We start from the raw sequence: 24,070 nt of genomic DNA on the forward strand, positions 1-24,070 counted from the left end.
AATTTGGGGAAACTTCTGTAGAAACTGGAGAAGAATGTATCACCATTAACTTATGTCTAGAAAACATAAATTGGTGTGTGTTACCTATGTGCAAAGGTACTTCAGTTCCTATGAAACTCTGAATACTTTCTGCCAAACGTGCTTATTGTAGAAAACTATGCAAACATGAATTACACCCATGAAATGCAAAGGTGACAGTGTTGTATGCAAATATAATGCAGGTTCTCATTGCAGACACACACTTCGTGTTTAAAACATAAGTTACAGTGGGTGTAAGCTATATTATCTATATGTTCTCCTGCCTTTGCTGCCTGCGTGAAGCCGTGGTCACAGGGCTCCGCACGACAGACTCGAGCTTTGATTTGCGGGGGGGAAGCCACACCATGCATTCAGAAAAGTGATAAAATCGTGAGCCTGCGCGCACCCTAAAAACCCGCAAACAGACGAAAAATAATTCCTCCTTCGACGCTGTCCTTGGTGCAGCCGCTGCCGAGCCGTGCCCGTGCCTGTGGCTGCGCCCGGCGGAAGCACGGACCGGCCGCAGCCGGAACCCGCCGCACGGCACCCCCGCCGCCCGCCTCCCACCCGGCGCCATAAAGCCGCGGACGCGCCTTGCGCTTGCGCTCGCGGGGCCGTGGTGGTTGGCGGTTCCGGGTGCCAAGATGGCGGCGTTTTCGGGTACGTGGTCTTGGATCGGGTGGGGGCCGTCGGCTGTGTCGCCGGCAGCAGAGCACTGGGAGGGAGGTTTCTCGCCTCAGGCCTTTGCCGGCGTCTTGTGGGGATGGCGGCTCCCGGTCTTCCTGCGGTGGACGAGCCCTACTAGCGCCGTACGCAGCCCCTCGGGCTTGCCCCCCGTGCGGCATCCTCTAACGTGTGTATCGCGTAGCAGGCTTAAGGTCGAGAGGCCTGTGGGGGTGTAGGTGCTCTACGCGTTCCTTGGGCTTTTGCAGGCCTTCGAAAGGGGTTATCAAAATGGATTTGCTGGTTTTGGTGCATATGTGGTATGCAGGTATCCGGCAAACGGGGCTGCTTGAAAGTCAAGACTCGTTCTTCGGGCTGACTGGTTGCTGTAACAGGAGGCTCATGAATATTCTGTGTATTGCAGTGGATGATAACTTCGAGTAGCTCTGTTCTGTGATATGGTCTGAACTATATGTGTAAACTGTAATCTACGGTGAAGGAGACAGCATTGCTGTCGTCCCACCCCCCCCCCCCGTACATACATGTACACGCAGGTGACCAGTCAGTGTTGGGGATTAGGGTACTGTAAAGTTTCAAAGTATATGAGGGTTTTAATTTGTTTCTTTTAACTGAAGCATCCTCTGTAGATTTAGAGATGAGTTTATTTGCTAGACAGTAGCATAAATTTGGTTGTAGTTGAGGAAAATGTTGTAGTTACATTGTTTGATTAAACCCTTCTACTGTATATTGACTAAAACTATGTGAACTGGAAGGATATTAGAAATCTAGGGATTTGTATATAATTTGCAAATAGTAGCTATTTTTATTATTATGAAAAAAGCTTTTTGCTTATGTGGATTGTCTGATTTTGTATATAGGTTCATAGGCTGACCCTTGAAAATACTAAAGCTTTCTGAAATCATGTTAATCATGTTTCTTACAACATTTGTACTATAGTAAATGGAAGAATAATTTCTGGCTACATAGATATAGATCCATATATGTCAGCCTGGCTCTGTGTGTGTAGGATATGTGAAACTCAGCATGTGACAGTGTAAAGGCTAGCAGGTGAAAGATCCCTTTAGAAAGGTATGTATTTGTACTTAAATTGTTCTAGAGTAACCCTATGCACTTGAGAAGATAATCAGCAGCTAAACTGCTATTTTGATGGTATAATACCATTTTTTGGGTTGGTTAAGTCTGCTTTCTTCCCCCTTTCCTCTTGCCCTTATTGAGTAACTGCAGGCCTCTTCCCCTCCCCTGCTTTTTTTTTAAGTAGAATTTGTTGATCAACATACTAATGTTATTACATGGGTTCATGTTTAACTTGTCTGAGGCATGACTATCAGACCTTGATAGGAGTTTGCCGGAAGGGGTATCCAAGGAAAAAACCTTTCAAAGTTAGATGTGGTTAGTAACTGTTTGAAAATCAAAGCATTGTCTAGTTAATGTACATGCTCGAAGTGTGCAAGGCAAGATTTAGTGAAAAGAAATCTAAGTGTTACAAATTTGAGTCTTTATAGGGTACAGGTTTTTTCTTTTTTTGAAAACTGTTCCCATCACAACTGTAGAGAGAGTCAGGATATTTGTGATTTAACAAAGCTTTCTTTGTTGTTTGCATGAGCAAACGTGTTTACTTCAATGTGCAAAACCAGTTTCCTTAAATATGCAAAGATAAGTGCCTTGTCCTTGAAATGTTACTCCATTCCCAGTTGTTTTGTTTTGCTGCTATGTCAGCACCTGCCCTTATGCCTAGTATATGCCTGACTTAGTGGGCTGTAAGTGGGGACAACTGTTGAAACTGTATGTGGGGAAGGGAGAATGTGTTTTTATCACGAGTTCCATAGAGAAGGTTGCATGTCCTGTTGCCAAAAAAAGTGCTTTTTTTATTTTTCTCTGTAGTTGGAAGTCTTGACACTTGGGAATCATTTAGGCTATATTGAAGTAAATAACGCTGCTTGTTCCTTTTTTCTTGTTTTACAGAAATGGGTGTTATGCCTGAGATAGCTCAAGCAGTGGAGGAGATGGACTGGCTGTGAGTAGGAAGGCATTTGAGCCTTGCAAAATCTGATTTGCCTTTAAGCAATACATGACACGCTTCTTAAAATACCTTTGCTGTCACATTAAAACAAAGCAGTTGAGTTTTCCTTTAACTGTCATTGCAACTCCATGCACCACTTTTTAGCGTGAATGACTGAAGAACACTTATTGTATAACATAAAATCTTGGACAAGCAAAGCATGACTGCTAATACTTCAATGTTATTTTTCTGACAAAAGCCTCCGTGCTTCTGATTTGTTTATTAATGTATTGTGGGATTACTGGATGTAAAATACTGTCACGTAGCTTATGCTAGTTTAGTAAATGTTTTTCAGACTGTGATCTGAATTTATATTCTTCAGAGTTGATGCTTGTGTATCAGTGTTCTACAAAAGCTGTTCTTGGTGTAATTACTTGTTTGGCTAAAATATTTCTCTTCAGAGCTTGTTTTGAATTGTTACTCAGAATGTTATCAGTATAGACAATCTTATTGCATGTAGTTCTTTTCTCATATGCATGGTATTAATTAGCTGTGATTGTCTGAAAACACTGGTTGCATTTAGCTATCTTTACTTTCTTTTCCAGTATTGAATAGCAATCTTCCAAATGATGGCTGTGTAAATGGCTTTAAAAGTGAAACTCACATGAAAGGAAAACAGAATATATAATTAATCTGGTTTTTTTTATACTTTAGCATAGTGATGAGATGTAGCCCTCTTGTCAGTGTACAACTGAATCCACTGCATCCCCTAGTCGCGTCCTGTCAAGGTGTCTCCTGTTCCAAGCTTTCCTTGTAAAGGGAGTCCTTTTCCTTAGCTGCAAGCCAGAAAGTGGCCTGCATTAATGCATAAAGCCATTTACCTGTTATTTCCCATATTGCAGGTGACCATGGTTTTTGTGAGTTCCCATGTAAGCAAAACCAGTTTTTTCTACTGATAACGCTGGCTTGTGTAATGTGTTCTTTGCTGTAGTCTTCCTACAGATATCCAGGCAGAATCCATTCCACTGATCCTGGGAGGTGGTGATGTACTTATGGTAGGTATGCAGGATAGCCCGATTCCTAGAAAGCCTATGTCTTTTAATTGTTGTTTGTGTAATAGATTTCCTTCTTTCCAGAAGGATCCATAGTTAGACTAGGTCTCCAGCCCTTCTTCAGTAGAAGGTATAATCTTCAGCTAAAAACCTGTTTTGTCCAGCTGTTGTTGCAGATGGGATTAATTCTCATCAGGCTTTATTTTCTGACTACTTGACAGGCACTGCCTTATGAATGACAGCTATCTGATTTAATCTACTTTTCTTTTTGTTGTAAATACCTGACACAGATCTGCATAGAACATGACTGATGCTGCCTAAGCAAATGCTTTGGTATTGATAACCTTGAAGATACCAAATTAGTATGGCTTGTTCATCGTGCCTTTTGCAGCTCGGTGTGTTCTTGATTCTGTAACCAAAGTAACGCTTCCTATAATCTTGTGTAGTGCCTCTAGAGATCAGACAAACAGTTTTTCTAGTGGGCCTTGGAAGTTTCTGGGGTTTTGTTTTTTGTTTTTCTTGTTAAGTCTGTTGTAAAGGTTTTCCCTGTTTGTGTTTGCATTTAATTTGTGTGAAGTAATGGCATTACTCTATAATGTTTTTCTGTATTATACAGAAGTAAAATTAAAATTAATTTATTAAAATAGAACAGTAGAACATTCCTTACAGTGGAAGTTGCAGCTCTGGTTAAACTCTTAAATTTTTCTTCCTATAGGCTGCTGAAACAGGGAGTGGAAAAACTGGTGTAAGTAATCAAATTCAAATTAACAGGAAATAAGTCTTTAAGTGGTGAGAGGTGGCTTGTGTGTATGCATACATACAGGGAGAATGTGTGTATGTTTGTATATGTGTTTAAGCAATATTATTAATCGCCTTTACAAGCATATGTGTAGGCACATTGGAAAGTGTTTCTGGCCCTGGATATTGTACCTGAAAACAAGGCTGACTGTATATCTGGAAGTATCTGTATAATACAAGCTGTGGAATGAAAATAACTTTCCCTTTTAGGCTTTTAGCATTCCAGTTATCCAGATCGTTTATGAAACGCTGAAGGACCAGATGGAAGGCAAGAAAGGGAAAGCAACTATTAAAACTGGTGGGGCAGGTAAGTTAATAAGTGTCACACTCCTCAAGTTTCGAACTTAAATCATACAGATTCAGTCAACTCCCAAAGTGAAGTTAACCTAACTTGCAATTAGATAAGTGTTTTTTCCTTTATTTGGAATAATGTATATGGAATGTCATCACACCAGATCTTATAAACCAGTGAATGTAAACTTACTGGTGGAGTCATCGAAAGAACTGGGGCATGTTTTGATACTGCAGTCTCTCAGTAATGCTTGTTATCTTCATGTTAAAGCTAGCTGATCTGTAGAAGAATGAAGCTGGGTTAATTATCATTGATAATATACAGTGGTGTGTTGGTTGATGTAGATAGGGTGCAGCTGTGGCTGGTTCTGTTAAGAGGTTGGGCAGCCAATGAAGAGAGCAGCCAAGGAAGAGAGAGGAGGAAAAAGCAGAGAGAAGAGGGAGAGAGTGCACCCAGGATGAGGAGAGCTTAGGAGAAAGCAGCAGAGGGACTGGCATGAAGAGTGTGTTGGTATGAGATGGTAAAAGACCTCGTTGCAGCTTGATAGTTTGGAGAGTGCTGTGACACTGATCCACACAACGCTTCAGTGTTATTCTGAAAGCCATACTGGTTTAGTGCTTTGCAAGATGTGAAATGGTAGTAGTGTCCCGCTTAAAGGAATTAAAAAAAAAATCTTCAGTTGTAGGGATGAATGAGACATCAGCAGTGACACCCCACAGTTGATTTAGGCCTCTTAAGTAAGCTTGAGCAAAAAGCTCTTCTAGACTCAAACTTTTGTGTGGCTGGAGTAGCACTGCAGTATGTCTTTCAATTCTGTGCTGCATAAAGCTGTTGCTGTTCCTTTTGGCACTTGGCTAGATGCAGAGGCTGAATGACATCTTGAGTTGCTGCAGATTTGAACTAGTAAACATTGAACTCAGCAGGAAATGCACAGGGCCAGAACCCACTGATGAAAAATGGATTATAATGGTGACAATATCCTCACAGTATTTGAGGATCTGTTGTACATTTGTTTAAATAAGCTTGCAACTTGAAAGCTACTAACAATGTCCAGTCCATGGTACTTACAGATTTATGTAAGTGACAGTAGCTGCAGAAACAACACTCTGAAGATGTTGCAGAAGTTCTCATCTTTCAGCTTTGTTGTAACTACTGCTACAGTAGTGGTGAACAGTAAACTTTAAAAGGAAAAAAAAACCCAACCTCTTTGAAAGAATGTAATGTAAATACGCTCAGTTAATCCTAATAGAAATGGTGTCTAGTTTAACAAAAAAAATCCTTATATTGTGAAACATCTTGACTTACTGCAATATGTTATAGGGCATATGAAAATAAGTCAGAGATTTTATGTGCTGTATGTGCATGTATCTTAGCTCTTCAGTAATTAGATAATCTGAAAAATATTTTAATGTAAACTTGGAACAGAAATAGCAAATACATTTCAAATGTATTGCTCTTGATGTAGTTTTGGATATTTTCTAGCTGATTTTAATTGTGATTATGTGGAACTCTAGCTTATTTTGTTAATGTCTTCATTGTTGTATTTTTAAGTAACTTCATCTGTGTGCTCTGTAATGAAATAATCTAAACCTTTCATAGAATACCTTTGTATTATGCATCTGTGTCCCTCCAAGTTGGATGCTGTCGTTTTGACCTTGTATGAATTGTATTGGAACAAAGCTGTCTCACCAGGCAGCGAAGCCAAACACTGTAGAGCCAGTGTGAACTTCTAATTTGAGTTTTCCAGTCTTACCTTCTTGGTTTAATGCTTGTTTCTTTTGCTGTGTTTCAAACTTAGTGCTCAATAAATGGCAAATGAACCCCTATGATAGAGGATCAGCTTTTGGTGAGTTGTCTTAATGTTTGCTTGGTGAAAAAAAAAAAATAGAAGAAAGTATCCTTTAAAATTTATTTTAAAAGCAGTTAAGCAATTTCTTTAACTAAAACTATCTTGTCATTTTCAGCAATTGGATCAGATGGTTTGTGTTGTCAAAGCAGAGAGGTAAAAGAATGGCATGGATGCAGAGCAACTAGAGGTGTGACTAAAGGTAGATACAAAATTCTGTATTTTGGAGACTTCTAGAAAAGTTTCAACTGAAATGTCTGCTTGTCACCCATTGTTGTAGATGGTTGCATTTGAAACTTCTTATCCATCTGAGCAAATGTGCAGTTACTCACTTTGCTGGCTGAAGGCTTTGGAATGGCAAATACCTCTGGTTTGTTCTTGTGTTGTAAATTACCTTTTACTTGATAGGGGATTGAGATAGAGGAGACAGAATCGTAACTAGTATTCACTAGAACTTATTTTATCAAGGTGTTATCAATAGGAAATAGCTACTCACATAGTACTTCAGGTTGTTTACTTGCACACTTGACACAGATACATGCATGCACAGATTTCATGGTTATGTGGTTGGAGCAACAGCTGAGAGGCCAAACCCCAAGTTTTCACTTGGAAGCAGAGTCATATTGAGATACTCCAGTGGTTCTAGGTGGGTGTTCAGAGAGACCCTCAGTCTCATTTGGTCAGGTGCACAAATAATCCTGTAGTCTGTGTGTACTTAGCAGCTAGTTGGATGTGGTTCAAGTTCCATAACCAGTTGTTGATGTTAGTGCATACTGGTGGTCTTGTATGTAAGTTTATTTGGCAGACCCCCGGTGCTGTGAGTTTATCAGTTCTTGTGGATTCAATAGAACCAGGGCTTCTCTAGCTTCTTTTGGAGCCTTTTACACACTCTCTCTCAGCATGTACTACTTCTGTCTTTTGCCTGCTGTTCTCTGTTAATGTTTTTTACATACATAGGTACCTATAGAACCTTTTCACACTAACACAATAGGGGATTTTGACACTTTCAGCAGGGGTGTAGGTGTTAGACTTCATGGCCCTGGAAGTAGCCAAACTGAACCACCTTGATGAAACTGAAACTTAGGTGTTGCTTAGACCCTTTCTTTCTCTCTTAAAGGTAAATACTACTATGAAGTTTCCTGTCATGACCAAGGCTTGTGCAGAGTCGGTTGGTCAACTATGCAGGCTTCACTAGATTTGGGTGAGTTTACTTCAAAAGAAGAATCCCCTAAAGAATTTTCATATTTGCATGGAATGGCTGGAGTTGTGCCCTACTCTGGCAGAGAATGGGCTCTTGGTGAAGGATAGCAATATTGGGGAGCTTAAAAGTTTCCTGTAACAGGAAATAAGTTTAGGTGGGGGCAATGTTTGTCTTTTCTGACTTTCCCCTTTTATTTCAGTTTTTTAATTGACATTTTAATTTTTTTAATGAAGATAACTGGAGACTAGTAAAATCAATATTTTTATAGCAGTACATTTATTGTTTTAACATACATCAAAGCTAGAAATCTTCAGCACTGTGTATTACTATTTTACATGGTAGAGTTAGGCTTCAATTGCAGATACAAAGAGGAAAAAACATAACCTGTCAACAAAAAGGTGAAAAGCTATACTTTTTGTCTTTAGGCACTGATAAATTTGGCTTTGGCTTTGGTGGCACTGGTAAGAAATCTCACAACAAGCAATTTGACAGCTACGGTGAGGTAAGCTTGAATTGCTTATTGGTAGAAACATTAGAAGTTTTGCATGTTGATTCTGTGCTGTAACAATCAACTGTCTTTCATAGTAGTACTAACTTTTAAGGGAAGATCACTGGGCAAAAGCACCATGAAACATTGAAGCATTTTTTGATAAAAGCGTTTTTAACAGATTTAACAAAAGCAGTTATCAACTTGAGGCTTATGATTGTGGCTTGAGTGCAAATATGTTGACTCTTACTTAGAAGATAAACCTTTTTTGTGTATTATGGTTAGAGGCTGACTGATCACTTGGATTTATTTCTTGACTTATGTCAGTCTTAGCTTGGATTTGGCGTCTAAGTGAGGATGTCATATCCTGTTTATTAGTAGTTAAAGCTGAAGTAATCTCAAAACTTTCTAGCATTTAAGTCTGTGTTTTGACATAGTAATAAGATGTAGTTATTCACGCTCTTTTGCTGGCTATTGAGTTGTGTTTGCTATTAGACTGTTACATTAATGTGTGCTTCTGAAACTGTCTTTCAGGAATATCTGTGGTGGGTTTTGTGTAGCATGCCAGTCAAAAGTTTAGATGTTTAAGCATATTTTATATAAAATATGAATAATATAGCAGAAACTCTGGCATCTTTGTGGTATTAATGAACTTTCAATGCCTTAAAACCTGCAACTTCTATGACTGTTTTGTAGCTTTTTCTATAGTAGTGACTTCTAAGCTGTTGAATTAGAAGCAGAATGTTTTGAATACCTTCATAATGAACAGATTTCAAGATACTTAATGACTTACATAGGTACTGCATGCATGTTATGTATACTTTCTCCAAGACTTAGTCTTTTTATATAGTCAGAATACAGGTTTCTGTTGCTGTGCTTGGTGCTTCAAGCTTAGATATGCATTGGCTAATACATGCATGATTAATGCCCTTTTCCATAATGCATAATACTTCCAGGTAAATTACTTAAATTTATCATTGTCAAAGTGTGTGGTTTTAAAGTAAATTTAAAGCAGCAATAAATGCTTAAATATCTAAGATAAATTGGGCAGCTTACAGAAGATTTGTAGTAAAATAAAAATATACATGTTATTTACAGTGGTATTACTGGAATAAATTGAACTTGCTTCCTAAAAAATCAGCATTTAGTAGGGAGAAGTGGGAAAACTGTAAAAGTTGACAGAATATAAGCACCAAGTTTCTTAATACACTGAAGCTAACATTTCTTAGCTTCACAAACTACTTTTTCTTATAGGAATTCACTATGCATGATACGATTGGATGTTATCTAGACCTAGACAAAGGACAAATAAAATTTTCCAAAAATGGTAAGTTTTATTCACTACTTTTGAATTTTATTGGGCTGCTTGTATTGGAGGAGGGGCAGGGAGGGGAATGCAACGCACCTGCAAAGTCTGACTGAACTAACCCTGCTTTCAGGGAAGGACCTTGGCCTTGCATTTGAAATCCCACCACACGTAAGGAACCAAGCACTTTTTGCAGCTTGTGTACTGAAGGTAAGTTAGGAATATCACAGATGGTGTAAGGTCACAAAAATTGGTCTAGTTTTGGTAGCTACTTATGTATAAAATTTCAGAGCCACCTACAATTGCTGTAGTTGTGCTTGTACACTATCTGCTTTTGATCCACTATTATTTCACTCCTGGAGAGGTCACCAGTGTGTTAGCTTTGAGTACTGTTAATGTTTAAATTCAAATTGAAATACTTATATGCTATTCTAACCTTACATTTATAACTAATTGGTAATACCAGTGCTACCTCGCCTGTATTAAACTCTGATATACTGTGATTAAACAGATACAAGCAAATAAATTGAAAGTGCCAAAATTCCTGTTTTCCTTTATTTTCAACTCTAACATTACAGTTGGGTAGCAGTATGTCTTTCTGGAGTTAGTATATCTGGGATGATCTCTTACCAAGTAAAGGTTTTAGCAGAATGTTCTCTTGGTCAGAGAAATGTACAAGTCAAAAGTGGTTTTTTTACTAAATTGTTTTGTCATTGAAAATGAATGGAGCATAGAAGTTCAAAAAATGTTTCCTTGATTATGTAAACCTGGGGATATTTCTGATGTAGAAGAAAAGAGTTTCAAGAGCTAGAACCATTTATAAAATGTCTGGCAGGTTTTAGGTAAGTTAGGAAGGGAAATGTGTAAGATGGGAGAAAATGCTGCCTTCCCTTCCTGGTCTAGATGCTTTCTCATGGGGAAATTAATCATGGAAGTGTTTCTCACTTCATGGGATCTCTTGAATCTGTATGACACAACTTTTTTTGAAATCTAGAATGCTGAACTGAAATTCAATTTTGGTGAAGAAGACTTCAAGTTTCCACCAAAAGATGGCTATATTGGTCTTTGCAAGGCTCCTGATGGCAGTATTGTAAAATCACAACACTCAGGTAGGTTATATATTTACACTTTTCTCAGTTCTATATTCAGATTGTGTTACAGAGTATCTTTTGATCACTTTAATTGCTTGATTACTGCTGCATTCAAGGTCTTACAATTATGTTACTGGTAGAAATATTAGTGCTTTTAAAAAGTATTCCAGATCTTCATCTTAAACCACAAATAATCTAACACTTTGAATTTAGAAATGCATCAGATAAAGAGAAGTTAGCAAAGTTACTGAAGTGTCATCTTGCAAGTAACTGTATGTTTAAGCTCTGCAATAGAACTAATCATGCTGCATGGCCAGTATACCCACTATCATTGCAAGATTCACTTGTAATCTCTGAATATAAATCTGAAGGTATTCATAATTGAGTGAGCAGTAACATGATCATTTAATGGAGCATTTAGAATCATTAGGGTTTAGACTATTAGTAGAAAATCCAGGTTTGTTTCTAGTAAAAAAATTCTGGGATAGGACTAAATTTGTCTTAAATGTCATGTGTTTCTCACTTAGGAAATGCACAAGTGGTTCAAACACAGAACCTTCCAAATGCTCCAAAAGCATTGATTGTAGAACCATCAAGAGAGCTGGCAGAACAAACTTTGAACAATGTGAAGCAGTTCAAAAAATATGTTGATAATCCCAAATTAAGGTAACAGTGGATCGATTATAATTGTATTTATGGTATTGTCCATGGACATGAATTTGTGGGGGGATGTGGGGTGTTCCACTCTGTAGCAAAGTGGACATTACTCTGCAGTGCTACTGATAATAGCCTCAGTAATACCTGCTACCAACCAACCTTCTGGCTTTTCAGCTATAATCAGACCAAGATGTGTTTTGTCTATGTAGTGCATCTTTCTGGTATGACAAATTATTTGGTTTTTTCTGCACTTTATCAAAGGTGTATGTAACTTAATGTTTTTAATCAAGAAAAGCACGTGTTCTGCTTATTGCCCTTCTCTTCTGAGCCATCTTCCTATGCCCCCCCACCTCCCCCTGCCCTTGTTTTATTTATTTTTCATCTCCAACAAATAGTTACATACAAGGTGTGTTCAGTTTATATTAGTGTGCTTGCAAGACAGCTGTTGTGGTGATTAGCATGGAGGTGCAATTCTGAAATGCATCCTCTACAAGCTGCTTTGGTCTAAAGTTGTTTTTCTTCTGACTGTGATTATAAAACTTAAATGAACGTCTCCATATTCTAAACTGTAGTCAATTTACAAGAGTATTTTGCCAAAATTGCAAGGGAGTAGCAATGGGGAGAGGCAAGCTATCATGTAAGATTCGTTTGGTTATCTGCTCTTTACATTTCTAGCTTTCAAGGAACAGATTGTTTTTTAAAATGAAGTCAAGGAGTTAAGGTGTTTAATACAACTCTGATAAACTAGTCAAATTCAAATACAATTTGGTAACACAACTTTCATGTCTTAAGTTAAAATATAATACACTAATATGAATGGACAAACTTAAAAAAAAATATCCTGCTCTTTTGTTCTTAAAAATACTGTTCAGATCTGGTAATAGTCAATTACTAATAAAAGAATCAGTTTTCAGCCAGATGTTTAATCTATCTTAATATGATAAATAAGCAAGTATCAAAATACGTTGATGTAATTTCAGGGAACTGTTGATTATTGGTGGGGTTGCTGCAAGAGATCAACTCTCTGTACTGGAACAAGGAGTAAGTTTGTGTTAATGTGACTTAATAGTTTGGATTCTGAGTAACTCATAATGTTGCCAGAGAATAGTAATGGTGCTTCTTGTAATTCCTGTAAACCTGATGAAAAGAAATTGTGCAGTTGATGGCAAGCTCATGTTGCACTGAGCTAGCACTTGTTGCTTTATTTCCATGGCAATTGTCAACACAAATGCTTATAGTACTTGGTCAAATTCTATTGAAGCCTGAGTAGATCTGAAAATTTTAAAATAAAGTCGTGATTTTTGCCATTTGTGCTTAACCAACAAGACTGAGATAGTTTTCCTCTTAACTTCTGCTCCATGTCTGTGTGAACAAAACTGGCCTGCTATTATCAGGGTCGACCTACACCACGAACCAGTCTTACATAGAAGGAGCCAGTCTAGCTTCAGCAGCATGGGATGTATAATCAAATCATTCATGCTGTAGGGATAGCATAGTCTTTTTTAATTATTATGATTTTATTTAAGAGTTGCTTTTGGAAATGAGACCCCATCACAACTGATAAATTTTCCAGTGGCTCTAGCCGCAAAAAATGCAGATGTTTTTCTCCTGAGCAGGCTTGAACTGGAAGATTGCTAAACTTTCATGTGAATGCTAAATTCATGACAGTGAACCCTTCCATCTGGCAAAATCTTAAGTTATTTCTATAGCTGATAGACTTGATATGTATACTTTCACAGTAAGAAAAGTTGAATTTATTTTATACCCATTTAAAAACAGATCTGTTTGTTGGCTTCAGATAACAAGGTTTAACACAGCTTGGGAAGTGGGGGAGGGGAGAAGGCACAGCACTTCTCAAAATAAGGGAAGGTTTTTTACATGGGGCAGATTCTTCTAATGAAAAAGCCCCAGAATAGAAATGCAGGTTGCCCAGAGAGGTGTTGATTTGTCTGTCCTTGAAGATACTGAAAATTTTATTGGGCAACTACCCAAAGTAACTTGGGAACTGTTCTTCATTTGCATGTGATGGTGGGAGTGGAGGCCACATGACTCTTAAGAGATTCTTCCAACCAAAATTGCTCTAGGATTCTATGAAGTTGTAATAAATAAAAGATAGGGCATCATACTGATAATTGTATCATAATCTTTAATTTAGATAAAGCTGGTAATGCCTCTAGTTATGGGACCAGTTCATACTCTTTGTGTTTCACAGGTGGATATTGTCGTTGGAACTCCTGGAAGACTGGATGACCTGGTCTCAACAGGAAAGCTTAATTTGTCTCAAGTCAGATTCCTGGTTCTGGATGAAGCTGTACGTAGAGAACTAAGTGATACTTAAGTTCTGTTCTTAAATGCAGTATGTCATTCACTAAAAGAGTCAAGTGAAGCATCATTGTTCTATAGCATTTGGTACTTCAGTGGAACAGCAACTAGCTACCTGTGGGCTATTCCGGGTTTATCTTGTTTTGTAATCATAGCAATCTACATATTTTTCCCCTTATAGCCTCACTTGTAAAGCTGTTTGAGTTATTTCTGATTCAGAAATGTATTTCAGGCTGTAGTCACAAGGTCGTAAAGTCTGCTTCTGTCACTGTACAGGGAACTTGAAAGGACAAAACCAAGATAAGTGTGTTTTATTATCCTGCTGCGTTGTCTTGAAGGCAATGACTGTTGTAGTCAATATGCTGTGAAATGAGTGCCTCTAATCAGTTATAGTACAACTGAATAATCACAAAGATGGAATGCCTTGGGTTATTAGCTAGGAGAAGCTGCTGAGACAGATGTTCAGTTTCTTGTGAAGCACAGCAGATGTACTTTGGAATATTCCAGATGTTTACTTTTTTCTCCTTAGTAGTAATATCTCAGCCTGACATTGACCTGTCCAGCTAATCAAAAGAGAACTTCTGAGCCTACAAGTGTATTGCCTATTTAACTTAAGTGTATAGACAGAGAAATGACAACTAAAAATTGCAGCTTTATTTCTTTTATTCCCATGTAGGATGGCCTTCTCCTCCAGGGTTACTCAGATTTCATAAATAGGATCCACAGTCAAATTCCTCAAATAACTTCAGATGGGAAGAGACTTCAGGTATAAAATTTGTTCGTGGTTTTGGGTTTTTTTTGTGATGGGTTTAGGTTTTGGGTTTTTTTGTTTGGGGTGGGTGTATGTTGTTGGGGTTTTTTTGTGGTGTGCACTGCTTTCAATTGTTGACCGTTACATGGCATGGAGCTTGCTGCTTTGAAGTAGTTTGTTATACCTCATGTTCAAAACTAATGCTTGTTCATTAGGTTCAGTAATGGCTTGTGAATATGTATTAGCATCGTAGATCTTGAAGCCAAGTGTTTAGCAGTATTTGAGTTACTTAGATGTAAATGTATCTGAAAAATGAGTGACTACATACATTATGATTTCTAATGCTCTAGTAGTTTTGATTCATGTGCTCTTAGTAATTTTGCTTTCTTCCTCCTAAATGATTGGGGTGTTGTAAGAGAAGAATTAAAGTTACTCTGTGTCTTGACTCTTGTCAGCTGGGTCATTCCTGTGATGAGGAAAGCTGGTCAGGGACACTTTCTGTTGTGCTACATTATGGTATTCAACTACATAACTTGCTTCCAGCTCTTGTCTGACCTTTCATGCTGGGAGAATCTGATCTTCAGTGGTATCTACATGGCTTTTTTCTTCTTAGGTGATCGTGTGCTCTGCAACACTACATTCTTTTGATGTGAAAAAACTATCTGAAAAGATCATGCATTTTCCCACCTGGGTTGATTTGAAAGGAGAAGATTCTGTCCCTGAAACTGTACACCATGTAGTTGTGCTTGTAAATCCAAAAGCTGACAAACTCTGGGAAAGGCTTGGCAAGAATCATATCAGAGTAAGTGAAAACTGTTTGCCCATGTGTACTTATTAGGCTCCAGTTCTGAAGAGTAAATGTTGTAGGACCTTTGTCAGCTGTTGGCATAACTTAGTATCCGAAATGGCTTGTTCCATTGTAGTCAGCATTATGATATTGGTGATGTTGTAACATAGTTTCTGAACAGCACATTCTTACAGACATGATTAAGGAAAATCTTGATAAAATAACATTCCAGTCTGTACTGGAGAACAATGACACTGCACTGCTTTTTCACTCATTTCACAGCTAATGAATCTGTGGCCTAACTGCAGCTAGCACCTGTGTTTTCCAATTGATCAGGAAGAAGTAAACCTTCCGATATAGATCATTCTGTTGAGTGGTTTTTGTCTCAGAGATGAGCTATTTTTAGAGGAATGGACTTAATCTTAGACTATATTTGAGACTAGTTTAATTTCTACATTAACCTGACATCTATTCATGTGAGAAAGTGGTGGTTGTTACTGAAGTCCTTAGTTTTTGAGTTCTGAATAACCTGGGACTATTTCTTTCTCAGCAACTCTTACACAGTTACAATTGATAGGTTTTTCTTAACCTTGTTTTCTCTGGAACCTCCCTTTGTCAGGTCTGTTAGGGCCTTTTCCCTAAATCTTAGCATTAATTTATTTTTCTTGGGTTTTGTATCTGATTCAGCCTCGCATAGGGAGAAAAGATAAGGAGCAACACTGTATATGATTTAGCCATGCTTATAGTACATTTTTTTCATGTTTGGTGGTATGGCTTTTAATTCATCACTTTGTTCAAAGGTGGTTTCTATTCAGTGTCTACATAAATAATTTTATTGTCCTTTGTTTATGAAAATTTTGTGTGCTTAAACTCAAGACTTCTTCAGCTAAAGGTAGATTAGCTTATCTGGTGGGAGAACAGAATGCTGAGATGACTTTTAAATTTAATTTCTTGCTAATTATAACTTAATGGAGTTCAGTGTTTCCTTTGAAGTATGGACTGACTTCGGGGGCGGTTATTTGTTTGTGTTTTTTCCTAGACTGATGAAGTACATGCAAAAGACAATACACGACCTGGCGCTAACACTCCAGGTAATCAGCAACACTAGTTAAATAATAGCTTGTGAAGTAATCCTTTGTAAATGTTACAAAGTAAAGCTAAATTATACTAGATATCAGCCTTGAGTCTTGTTCCTCCAAACTTTTATTTCTACACTTTCGTAGTTGTGAAATGTGTTTCTGTAATAAGGGAGGAGAGAAAAGTACTTGAACATTCATTTTTGTGGGTATGTAAACAACAGGCGTTTGGTGTGCATAAATAAACCTGAAACTCCTGAGGAGTTTTGTCCTTTCTGTATTATACTACCTTGGAGCAGGGGAACATGGGAGTGTGTGTGTGGGGAAATTGCAAGTCTAGCTCACTTTCTTTGCTAATAAAATTTTATTAGTCTACTGAAAGGCTAGAGAAAACTTCAAATGTATGCCATTCAAAGGCTCTTCATACTCATAAACAATTTGACTGAAGTAACTTTTTTACTTTTACTTAGAAATGTGGTCTGAAGCTATTAAAATTCTAAAAGGAGAATACACCGTTCGGGCAATCAAAGAACACAAGATGGACCAAGCCATTATTTTCTGTAGGACTAAAATAGACTGTGATAATATGGAGCAGTACTTCATCCAACAGGGCGGAGGTAATATTTTTCACAAAATAGGAAAGTGAGCACAATGTTATTTCAAAGCCAAGATGTTATGGTAGAGGGCACTGGTATTTGGACTTCACACAAATAAAATTGTGCTTAAGGTTTTTGACATACTGACTGGGTGTAAAATTCAGGGTTGGGTAACAGGCAGCTGCAGGGATGCCCCGTGTGGGAGGAGGCAATGAACTGCATTGTACCTGTTCCAGCCAGCTTTGAAATGACTGGAAAAAATCCATCATGCACCAAAATTTGAACCAATGAGAGCAGTATATGTTTCTGCTTAACTGTTTATATGAAAGTAGTAGTTGCTATGGGCAGGAGACATGGGAAGAAGTGCGTGTACATACAAAAGTAAGTACATAAGGGGAAATGTGAGAGAAAACACAGGGGCACTGAAAGGGGATGTGTGGGGAGAAAGGTGAAGACACAGGTCTGGAGAAACAAGGGAAGCTTAGATTAGGGAAGGAGTAAGGAGACATGCCTGCATAGACCTCCTGGGGGGGGGGGGGGGGGCGGGGAAGGTATTTTTTAAATTGTTTTGTTTTTCTCCAATGCTTCTGTCAGTAATTAGAAATCTGTATTAATTGGTAATAAATTAGGTGAAATTACCCGTACTCAAGACTTCTGCTCACAAAATGTACTTTTTTCCAGTTCTGTATGGTGTTGTGTCATAACTTATACATGAAGTTATTAATGCATAACAACCCTTTCAGGCCCTGATAGGAAGGGACATCAGTTCTCATGTGTCTGTCTGCATGGTGACAGAAAGCCTCAAGAAAGGAAGCAAAACCTGGAAAGATTTAAGGTGATGCAGCAGATTCTTGAAGCTTTTTTCCTCACTTCCTGGTACCTGAAATCATATGTTAATTTGTGTTGCTAGTTCTCCATTTAAAGAAAACTGTGTTCAATTGACCTATGACCCCCTTCCTAAAATTGGGAGGCACAAGTGGAAATCTGTACTGTCGGTCAATATGACCTTTGAGCTGTCACTGACAGGATTGTTGAGCTTACTTTTAAGTAAAACCTGTATTTAAGCTCCATATCAGATTACATTGTTTTTTAGTCTTTGGTTTTTGAATATTAGAAAAAGTTATTTAAATATTAGACAGTTTGATTTTAAGCCATTCATTGATGTATACTTGCCTTAGGCTGTTGGGGAAAGAAATAAGGATGTAAATCGATCAAGCTGTTAATGTTCAAAAAGCACTGTTGCACTGTGGAAGAGTTTTAAAATGTACAGAAACATTTCCAAGGTGAAGTAAATGCAAATGACTACTGTTTCATTGCCTGGGATTTAGCTTGGCTTATTTAGCACAACAGTTCTTTACAACTATGTTTTTTGTAGAGAGGAGATGTCCGTTTCTTGATCTGCACGGATGTTGCTGCTAGAGGAATTGATATTCATGGTGTTCCATATGGTAAGACTTACCTTAAGCTAAGCTATTGAATTGCATACGGCTTCAATGTATTTGCAGTTCTGTCAACTAGTTAAGACGGGTATATGACTTAAAGCTTCATTTTAAAGAGTTGCATATGTTAAAGGCTTGAACTAGGCAACTTTTAATTTGATTGTTCAACATACCTTCTCAGATTCTCGATGGTGTTCTGCATTGTTGGGGATTCTTCGTTTTTTCCACTCTTGTCAAAAAGTAATCATAGAGAAAGCAATTTTATAGTGCAGGCCTTCAGTGTAGGTATTGCAGTTAATGACACCTGTAACCTGCTGTAGTAGAATATATAAGTATGTACATGGGCTAAGGAGAAGCATTGCAGCAATCAAAATCGCTTATTTTAGGTGTCTAGTCTGTGACCTTAGCTCATGTATCTTGTATTCTCTGTGGATTGTGTGTATCTTAGTTATCAACGTCACACTTCCTGATGAAAAACAGAACTATGTTCATCGAATTGGGAGAGTAGGCAGAGCTGAGAGGTATGTATGTGTTCAGACTAATCACCATGTTTTCTGAATTTTTGTTGTTGTTGTTTTGTAACTTGGCAATAGTTACTGAAATACATTTTTCTCTCTCCCTTCTCCCCTAATACTTCAGGATGGGTTTGGCAATCTCTCTTGTAGCAAAAGAAAAAGAAAAGGTAATTACACTCCAAAGCAAAATTGAACAGAATTTTTTTTTACTCTTCTATCCACAGCTGATGTCAGCCTTTTAATATCCTTCATTGGAAAACTGCTTGTTCGTTCTTGTTTAATTGGAAGGGAACTTAAATAGCATGAAAAAGAATTCAGACATCTATAGTTAATCAAAATGAATGTACTCAACTATTTCACAAAGCTTAGTTGTTTTCCTTTATTTTTAGGTTTGGTATCATGTATGCAGTAGTCGTGGAAAAGGGTGTTACAATACTAGACTGAAGGAAGAAGGAGGTTGTACCATATGGTACAATGAGATGCAGGTAAATGTTTTGCTTAACCAGAATATTCCAATTCCTCTAGAAGACTGGGATATAGTTCTTGTTTTAGCAGCGTAATTGAAATACAAAACCTCCTGATTCCATTTGAAGAAGAAATTAGAAAGTGATACTTATATCTTTGATTATGAAAGCTTATTTTAATACTTCCAGTCAATTCTATCACTGTCAGCTTCTCTATAATATTATAATCAAATGCTTTTAAGAGTTACAGGATGTAAGTTACACATTTTTGTTTAGGTGGTTTGTTGCAAAACTATAACTTAAAACTGTTGTTCCTCTAACCTGGAAATAGTGTGTCACAAGCACATTTTTATTGGGATTTGTATGTCAGGTATGAATGCTTGTTAAATTCACAGTGCTTCCCTTCTTTCTACGTTAAAGAGGGGCGAATGATAGGTCATCCATGGCAAAATAAGCTTGGACTGTGAGCTCTTCAAAATAAAGTAGCCCCACTTACATAAGTAGGATAGTATGTAAAATAAAGGTTTCTAGGTAGGGTAAAAACATACTGAAATTGGAAATGAACTTGTATAGTCCATTTGAGGAAAAAAATGTTAGTCTATGGTGTCTGTGACAGAGTTGTTGTGTGTACAACTCCTGTTGAAACTACTTGAATGTGACTATTCGGAACACTAGTCTGACTGAAGTCTTGGACCATAGGAGTACTTTGTGACTTTGTTTTTTGGTGTTTTTCTTAAGTTGCTGGGAGAGATTGAAGAACACTTAAACTGCACTATTGCCCAAGTTGAGCCAGACATAAAAGTACCGGTAGATGATTTTGATGGGAAGGTTACATATGGGCAGAAGAGAGCTCTGGGTGGTAAGTATTGAACTACCCTTGAGTTACCTTGTTATGCAACACTCAGTTTCTTGGTTGTCTGCTGTGTAACTACAGAATGATAGATTAAAAAAACCTGATAGTTCTTTGCTGTCTTCTGCCTATGTTACATGAAGTCCATGGGTTGCAAGCAACCAAAGGGCATGTATGCCTGTGGGTTTTTTTTGTTTGTGCTTTGTGTTTAACAGGTTAATGAAGTTACTTTAACTTTCTGAATGACTGGTTGAGCATTATTATTTCTGCTGAAAAATGGCTTTGAATACATCATTTAGATTGGGTCTCTTTTGGCAGGTGGACTGTATAAGGGCCATGTGGATATTCTGGCTCCTACAGTACAAGAGTTGGCTGCCCTTGAAAAGGAAGCGCAGACATCTTTCTTGCATCTTGGCTATCTTCCTAACCAGCTGTTCAGAACATTCTGATTGTGCCACAATTGAGACAAGGCTTGAGTTAATAAATGCTCTGCCCTGCAAATACAAAAATCCCATACTGCCTCTGAGTAGCAGTAGTTAAAAAAGGATTAAAACTAAATGTACTTCTTGCATGATGAAGAGTGTGTTGAAGATTAACTGGTAGCTGTTGAATTGATAAAATACAACAAGTCAAAGATGAAATGGTTTCTTTTGCTTTTCTTTTGCCTTGCTTTGAGGATTAATTTGCGGAATTGTTCTTTGCATAGCTTTTTGAGTCATTGAAAATATAAGTTAAGCAAATCTGGAAGGAGAGTGTGATTCTTTGTAGAATATATGTTAAAATGATTTAATTAGCTGTGTACTGAAACTTTTGATGCTGGGCTTTCTAAAGATGCATCCATATTCAGACAGCTATTTATATTTAAGATACTGAAGAAGAAAAAAACTTCCTGAAGTATCTGCTTTTGGTTGTCCTAAAAACTTAAATCAAGTTGATAACTGTTTTGATTCCATAATACTAGACTCTTCAAAGTTGATGTCTTAAATTTCTAAAATTGCTCTTGTGGCAAGAATTCTACAATACTCTGAGTTTATAGGAAAGTAACATGCTAGTATTGAAGCAGTTCATAAATCTTTGGGAAAAGCTTTTTCATGCAGTATAGGTTGAAGTATGCCTCTTGTGCACCTTTCAGGCAGGTTGAATTTGTTCAGATGAATCTACTTTAGTCTGATCGGAATTTTTTTTAGCTTCCTTTTTTTTTTTCCTTGAGTGACTCCTCTAATGATACTTAGATCTATTTCAATGACTTTGCCTGCAGATTGTCACCTAAAAATATCAAAGATCACTGGGAATGCGTGACAACCCAGAAAGTAACCTTTTGCATTGCTCATGAAGACTTCCAGTCACCAGGCTTGCAGAGGACACTGAAAACCAGATTAAACTCAAACTGAGCAAAAAAACCTTTTTTGTAGTTACCTGGAGAGGATAGACTGAGATTCCTAGCTATTATAATAAAATACATGGATTTCTCAGAGTTAAACAAATGTGAATATTAAACTTACTGTGACTGTGCAGTGTTACCTGATCTTGAACTGGTAATGATAGAATCCTTCCTTTTAACACCTTTTGTATACTTTTAAAATGGTGTGGAGGGTAGGCCATGTGGGATGCCTTTCATTAGAACTTGGAAAGAGAAGTTCTACTATTTGTTTTATTGGTCTCCTCTTGTCAAGATGAGTAATGAAATCTATTGATGGTAAGTCCTTCTTTTTTGGCAATAACTTATTTCAGTGCCTTAAAATTGGTTTGGGTACAGGGAAAACAGATCATGCATGTTTGTAAATTGAAGCTGAGAGTAAAAACAGTTTCATCAGTTTAAAGTGGAAATATTATACATTTAAGTGGGAATCATTTTTAAATCTGGGGGACAATGGTGGGTAGATAGAATAAATGTTACACTAACAAAAAGATAAATGCTGGTAACAGTTTGATTCTAAATCTGCCACATGTTCAAAGTCATGATGCCTTTCAAGATTAGCTATTGGGCATCCAAACTTCAGTGAGTGATAGCAAATAAAGACTATTTATCAGGGCTTTACTCCTGCAGACAAAAGTTGCTTTAGGGATATAAGCTTAAGCATGCTGCTACTTAAAATTTGTATTTCCTTGGTGTTGTAGGAGCTGAAATTACTAAAACAGCCTGATGTATACTTGTTTTGAGGAGGGTTTGGCTGATGTGCCTTCAAATGCTGCAACATGAGGGAGGTACAGGGGGAAAGTTTATGGCTGAGAAACTCCGAGTTGACTCAGATGTCAAGAGCTTAACTGTCTTGTGCTAAACAACAGAAAATCCCATCAGCCCTAATGAGTAATCTAAGGAAAATATTTAGGTGAGATGGCACATAAACTGCTTGTGACTGGTTTTAGGGATTTGGTCTGGGGTCTTTATATATTACTGTCAGTTACTGCTAGAGAGAGCAGCTTTCTGGAAAGCATCACATTTCTTCAGAAAGCCAGTAAGGTTATTTGGGGAAAAAAAAAAAAACACAAAGGAAACCCCTTAAAGTAAAAGGAATTATACCAAATTAAGCCCTGAAAATTGTCCCTGGATGTTCACTGTCTCCTACTATTTTCATTTCAGAACACACATGCCTTTACAGCTAGTAATAGCTAGTGGTAAGCTGTATGTAACTAGATAGGCATGATTCCAATTAAGTTTTATCTGCCTTTCTTGAACCAAACACTGATTTGCTTTCACATCCACAGTCAAGATTTCACACTGGAATTTAAAGTCAACAGATGCATAAGAGTAGAATTTCTGAGGATCGGGTGTTGTGATCTTGTCATTGGGAATGTTCCAAATGATATGCAAAACAAAATTTCTCGTTGAAATGAAGTATGCAGTTGTGTCTCTATACATACATACACAGAACAGCCTGCATTTATATATACGTATACGACATGGATGTGACTGGGGTGGTGGATGTTGCGTTTTGCTATTCTCTGTTAGCTGACTAACCATTGCCTGCCTCGTGGTGGTGCTGATGTTTCACATGTGGCTGGAAAGGCCGTTGGGGTAGCAGCCTTACGGCTTCCAACTGGGTCAATTATATTTTCCCTAATTTTTTTCCTCTCCTTAGAAACAAACAAACTCCTAAACAAAAAAGAACTTAGCGCTGTTAGAACTGTTTGTGTGGAGTACAAACTCACAATGAAGGGCCCTTGCTTCACTGGCTGACTTCTTGCCGAAGCTTGAATAAACACGCAGTTTAAGCTGTTAGGATGGTTAATCCACTAACTTCTGTTTTAAATGGCTTGTTCCTTGTCTGGATACAGCGCTAATTCTTGCTACTGTACATGTCAAAACTGTGTTTATTTTTCTTCTCGGTGTTGATTTCTAGGGCTGGCTAACTGAAAACAGTGGGGGGGGTGGGGGAAAGCATTCATAAATAAGTGCCCTCAGCAGTGTTTGTTGCAATTCGCTGGCTACAGATCTCTGTAAGCAAATGTCATATAGGCATGGCATGCTTGCTGCACTTTGACCAAAAGGGGAAATATGGGAAGTTCAAGAAGATCTTAAGGAATATTAAGAAAATAAGAACTCCTGTTTTAAACTCTTTTCCCTAAGTTATATTTTAATAATAGCAGCATAGCTAGGGCAGGGGAAGATTTTTGTTCAGCTGCTTGAGTTTGCTTATTGGAGCACCCTTGTTCAATAGTTTTGTATTTTCAACTAAGTTGCTTTAGTACAATGTCTTGAGAGAATTCGCATACTTATTGGATGATTAACTATTCATTTGAGTATTTATAACTACTGGTAGTAATCTGTCTTTGTTTTCCTTTACACTTCTATAAAGGTTCCTTTTATGGAAGGGAAAAGGATACAGATGGTGTTTGCC

At 37.7% G+C, this 24,070-nt stretch overlaps 1 protein-coding gene across 1 annotated transcript; it reads left to right on the forward strand.

The window, feature by feature from the left end:
• Positions 1-557: 557 nt before the first annotated feature.
• On the forward strand, positions 558-20,872 carry DDX1 (DEAD-box helicase 1). The gene is made up of 26 exons (XM_056343377.1): positions 558-678; positions 2,665-2,716; positions 3,693-3,756; positions 4,469-4,498; positions 4,762-4,858; positions 6,642-6,689; positions 6,808-6,891; positions 7,807-7,890; positions 8,316-8,392; positions 9,632-9,704; positions 9,817-9,893; positions 10,678-10,792; positions 11,302-11,440; positions 12,412-12,472; positions 13,644-13,742; positions 14,430-14,519; positions 15,118-15,306; positions 16,331-16,382; positions 16,838-16,984; positions 17,707-17,798; positions 18,339-18,411; positions 18,851-18,923; positions 19,042-19,084; positions 19,307-19,402; positions 20,120-20,240; positions 20,550-20,872. Exons 1-26 carry the CDS (start codon positions 663-665, stop codon positions 20,678-20,680), a joined length of 2,223 nt encoding a protein of 740 aa, XP_056199352.1. The 5' UTR covers positions 558-662; the 3' UTR covers positions 20,681-20,872.
• Positions 20,873-24,070: the final 3,198 nt, after the last annotated feature.

This window comes from Falco biarmicus, chromosome 6 (assembly GCF_023638135.1).
Source record: "Falco biarmicus isolate bFalBia1 chromosome 6, bFalBia1.pri, whole genome shotgun sequence".
Classification (NCBI taxonomy): domain Eukaryota; kingdom Metazoa; phylum Chordata; class Aves; order Falconiformes; family Falconidae; genus Falco; species Falco biarmicus.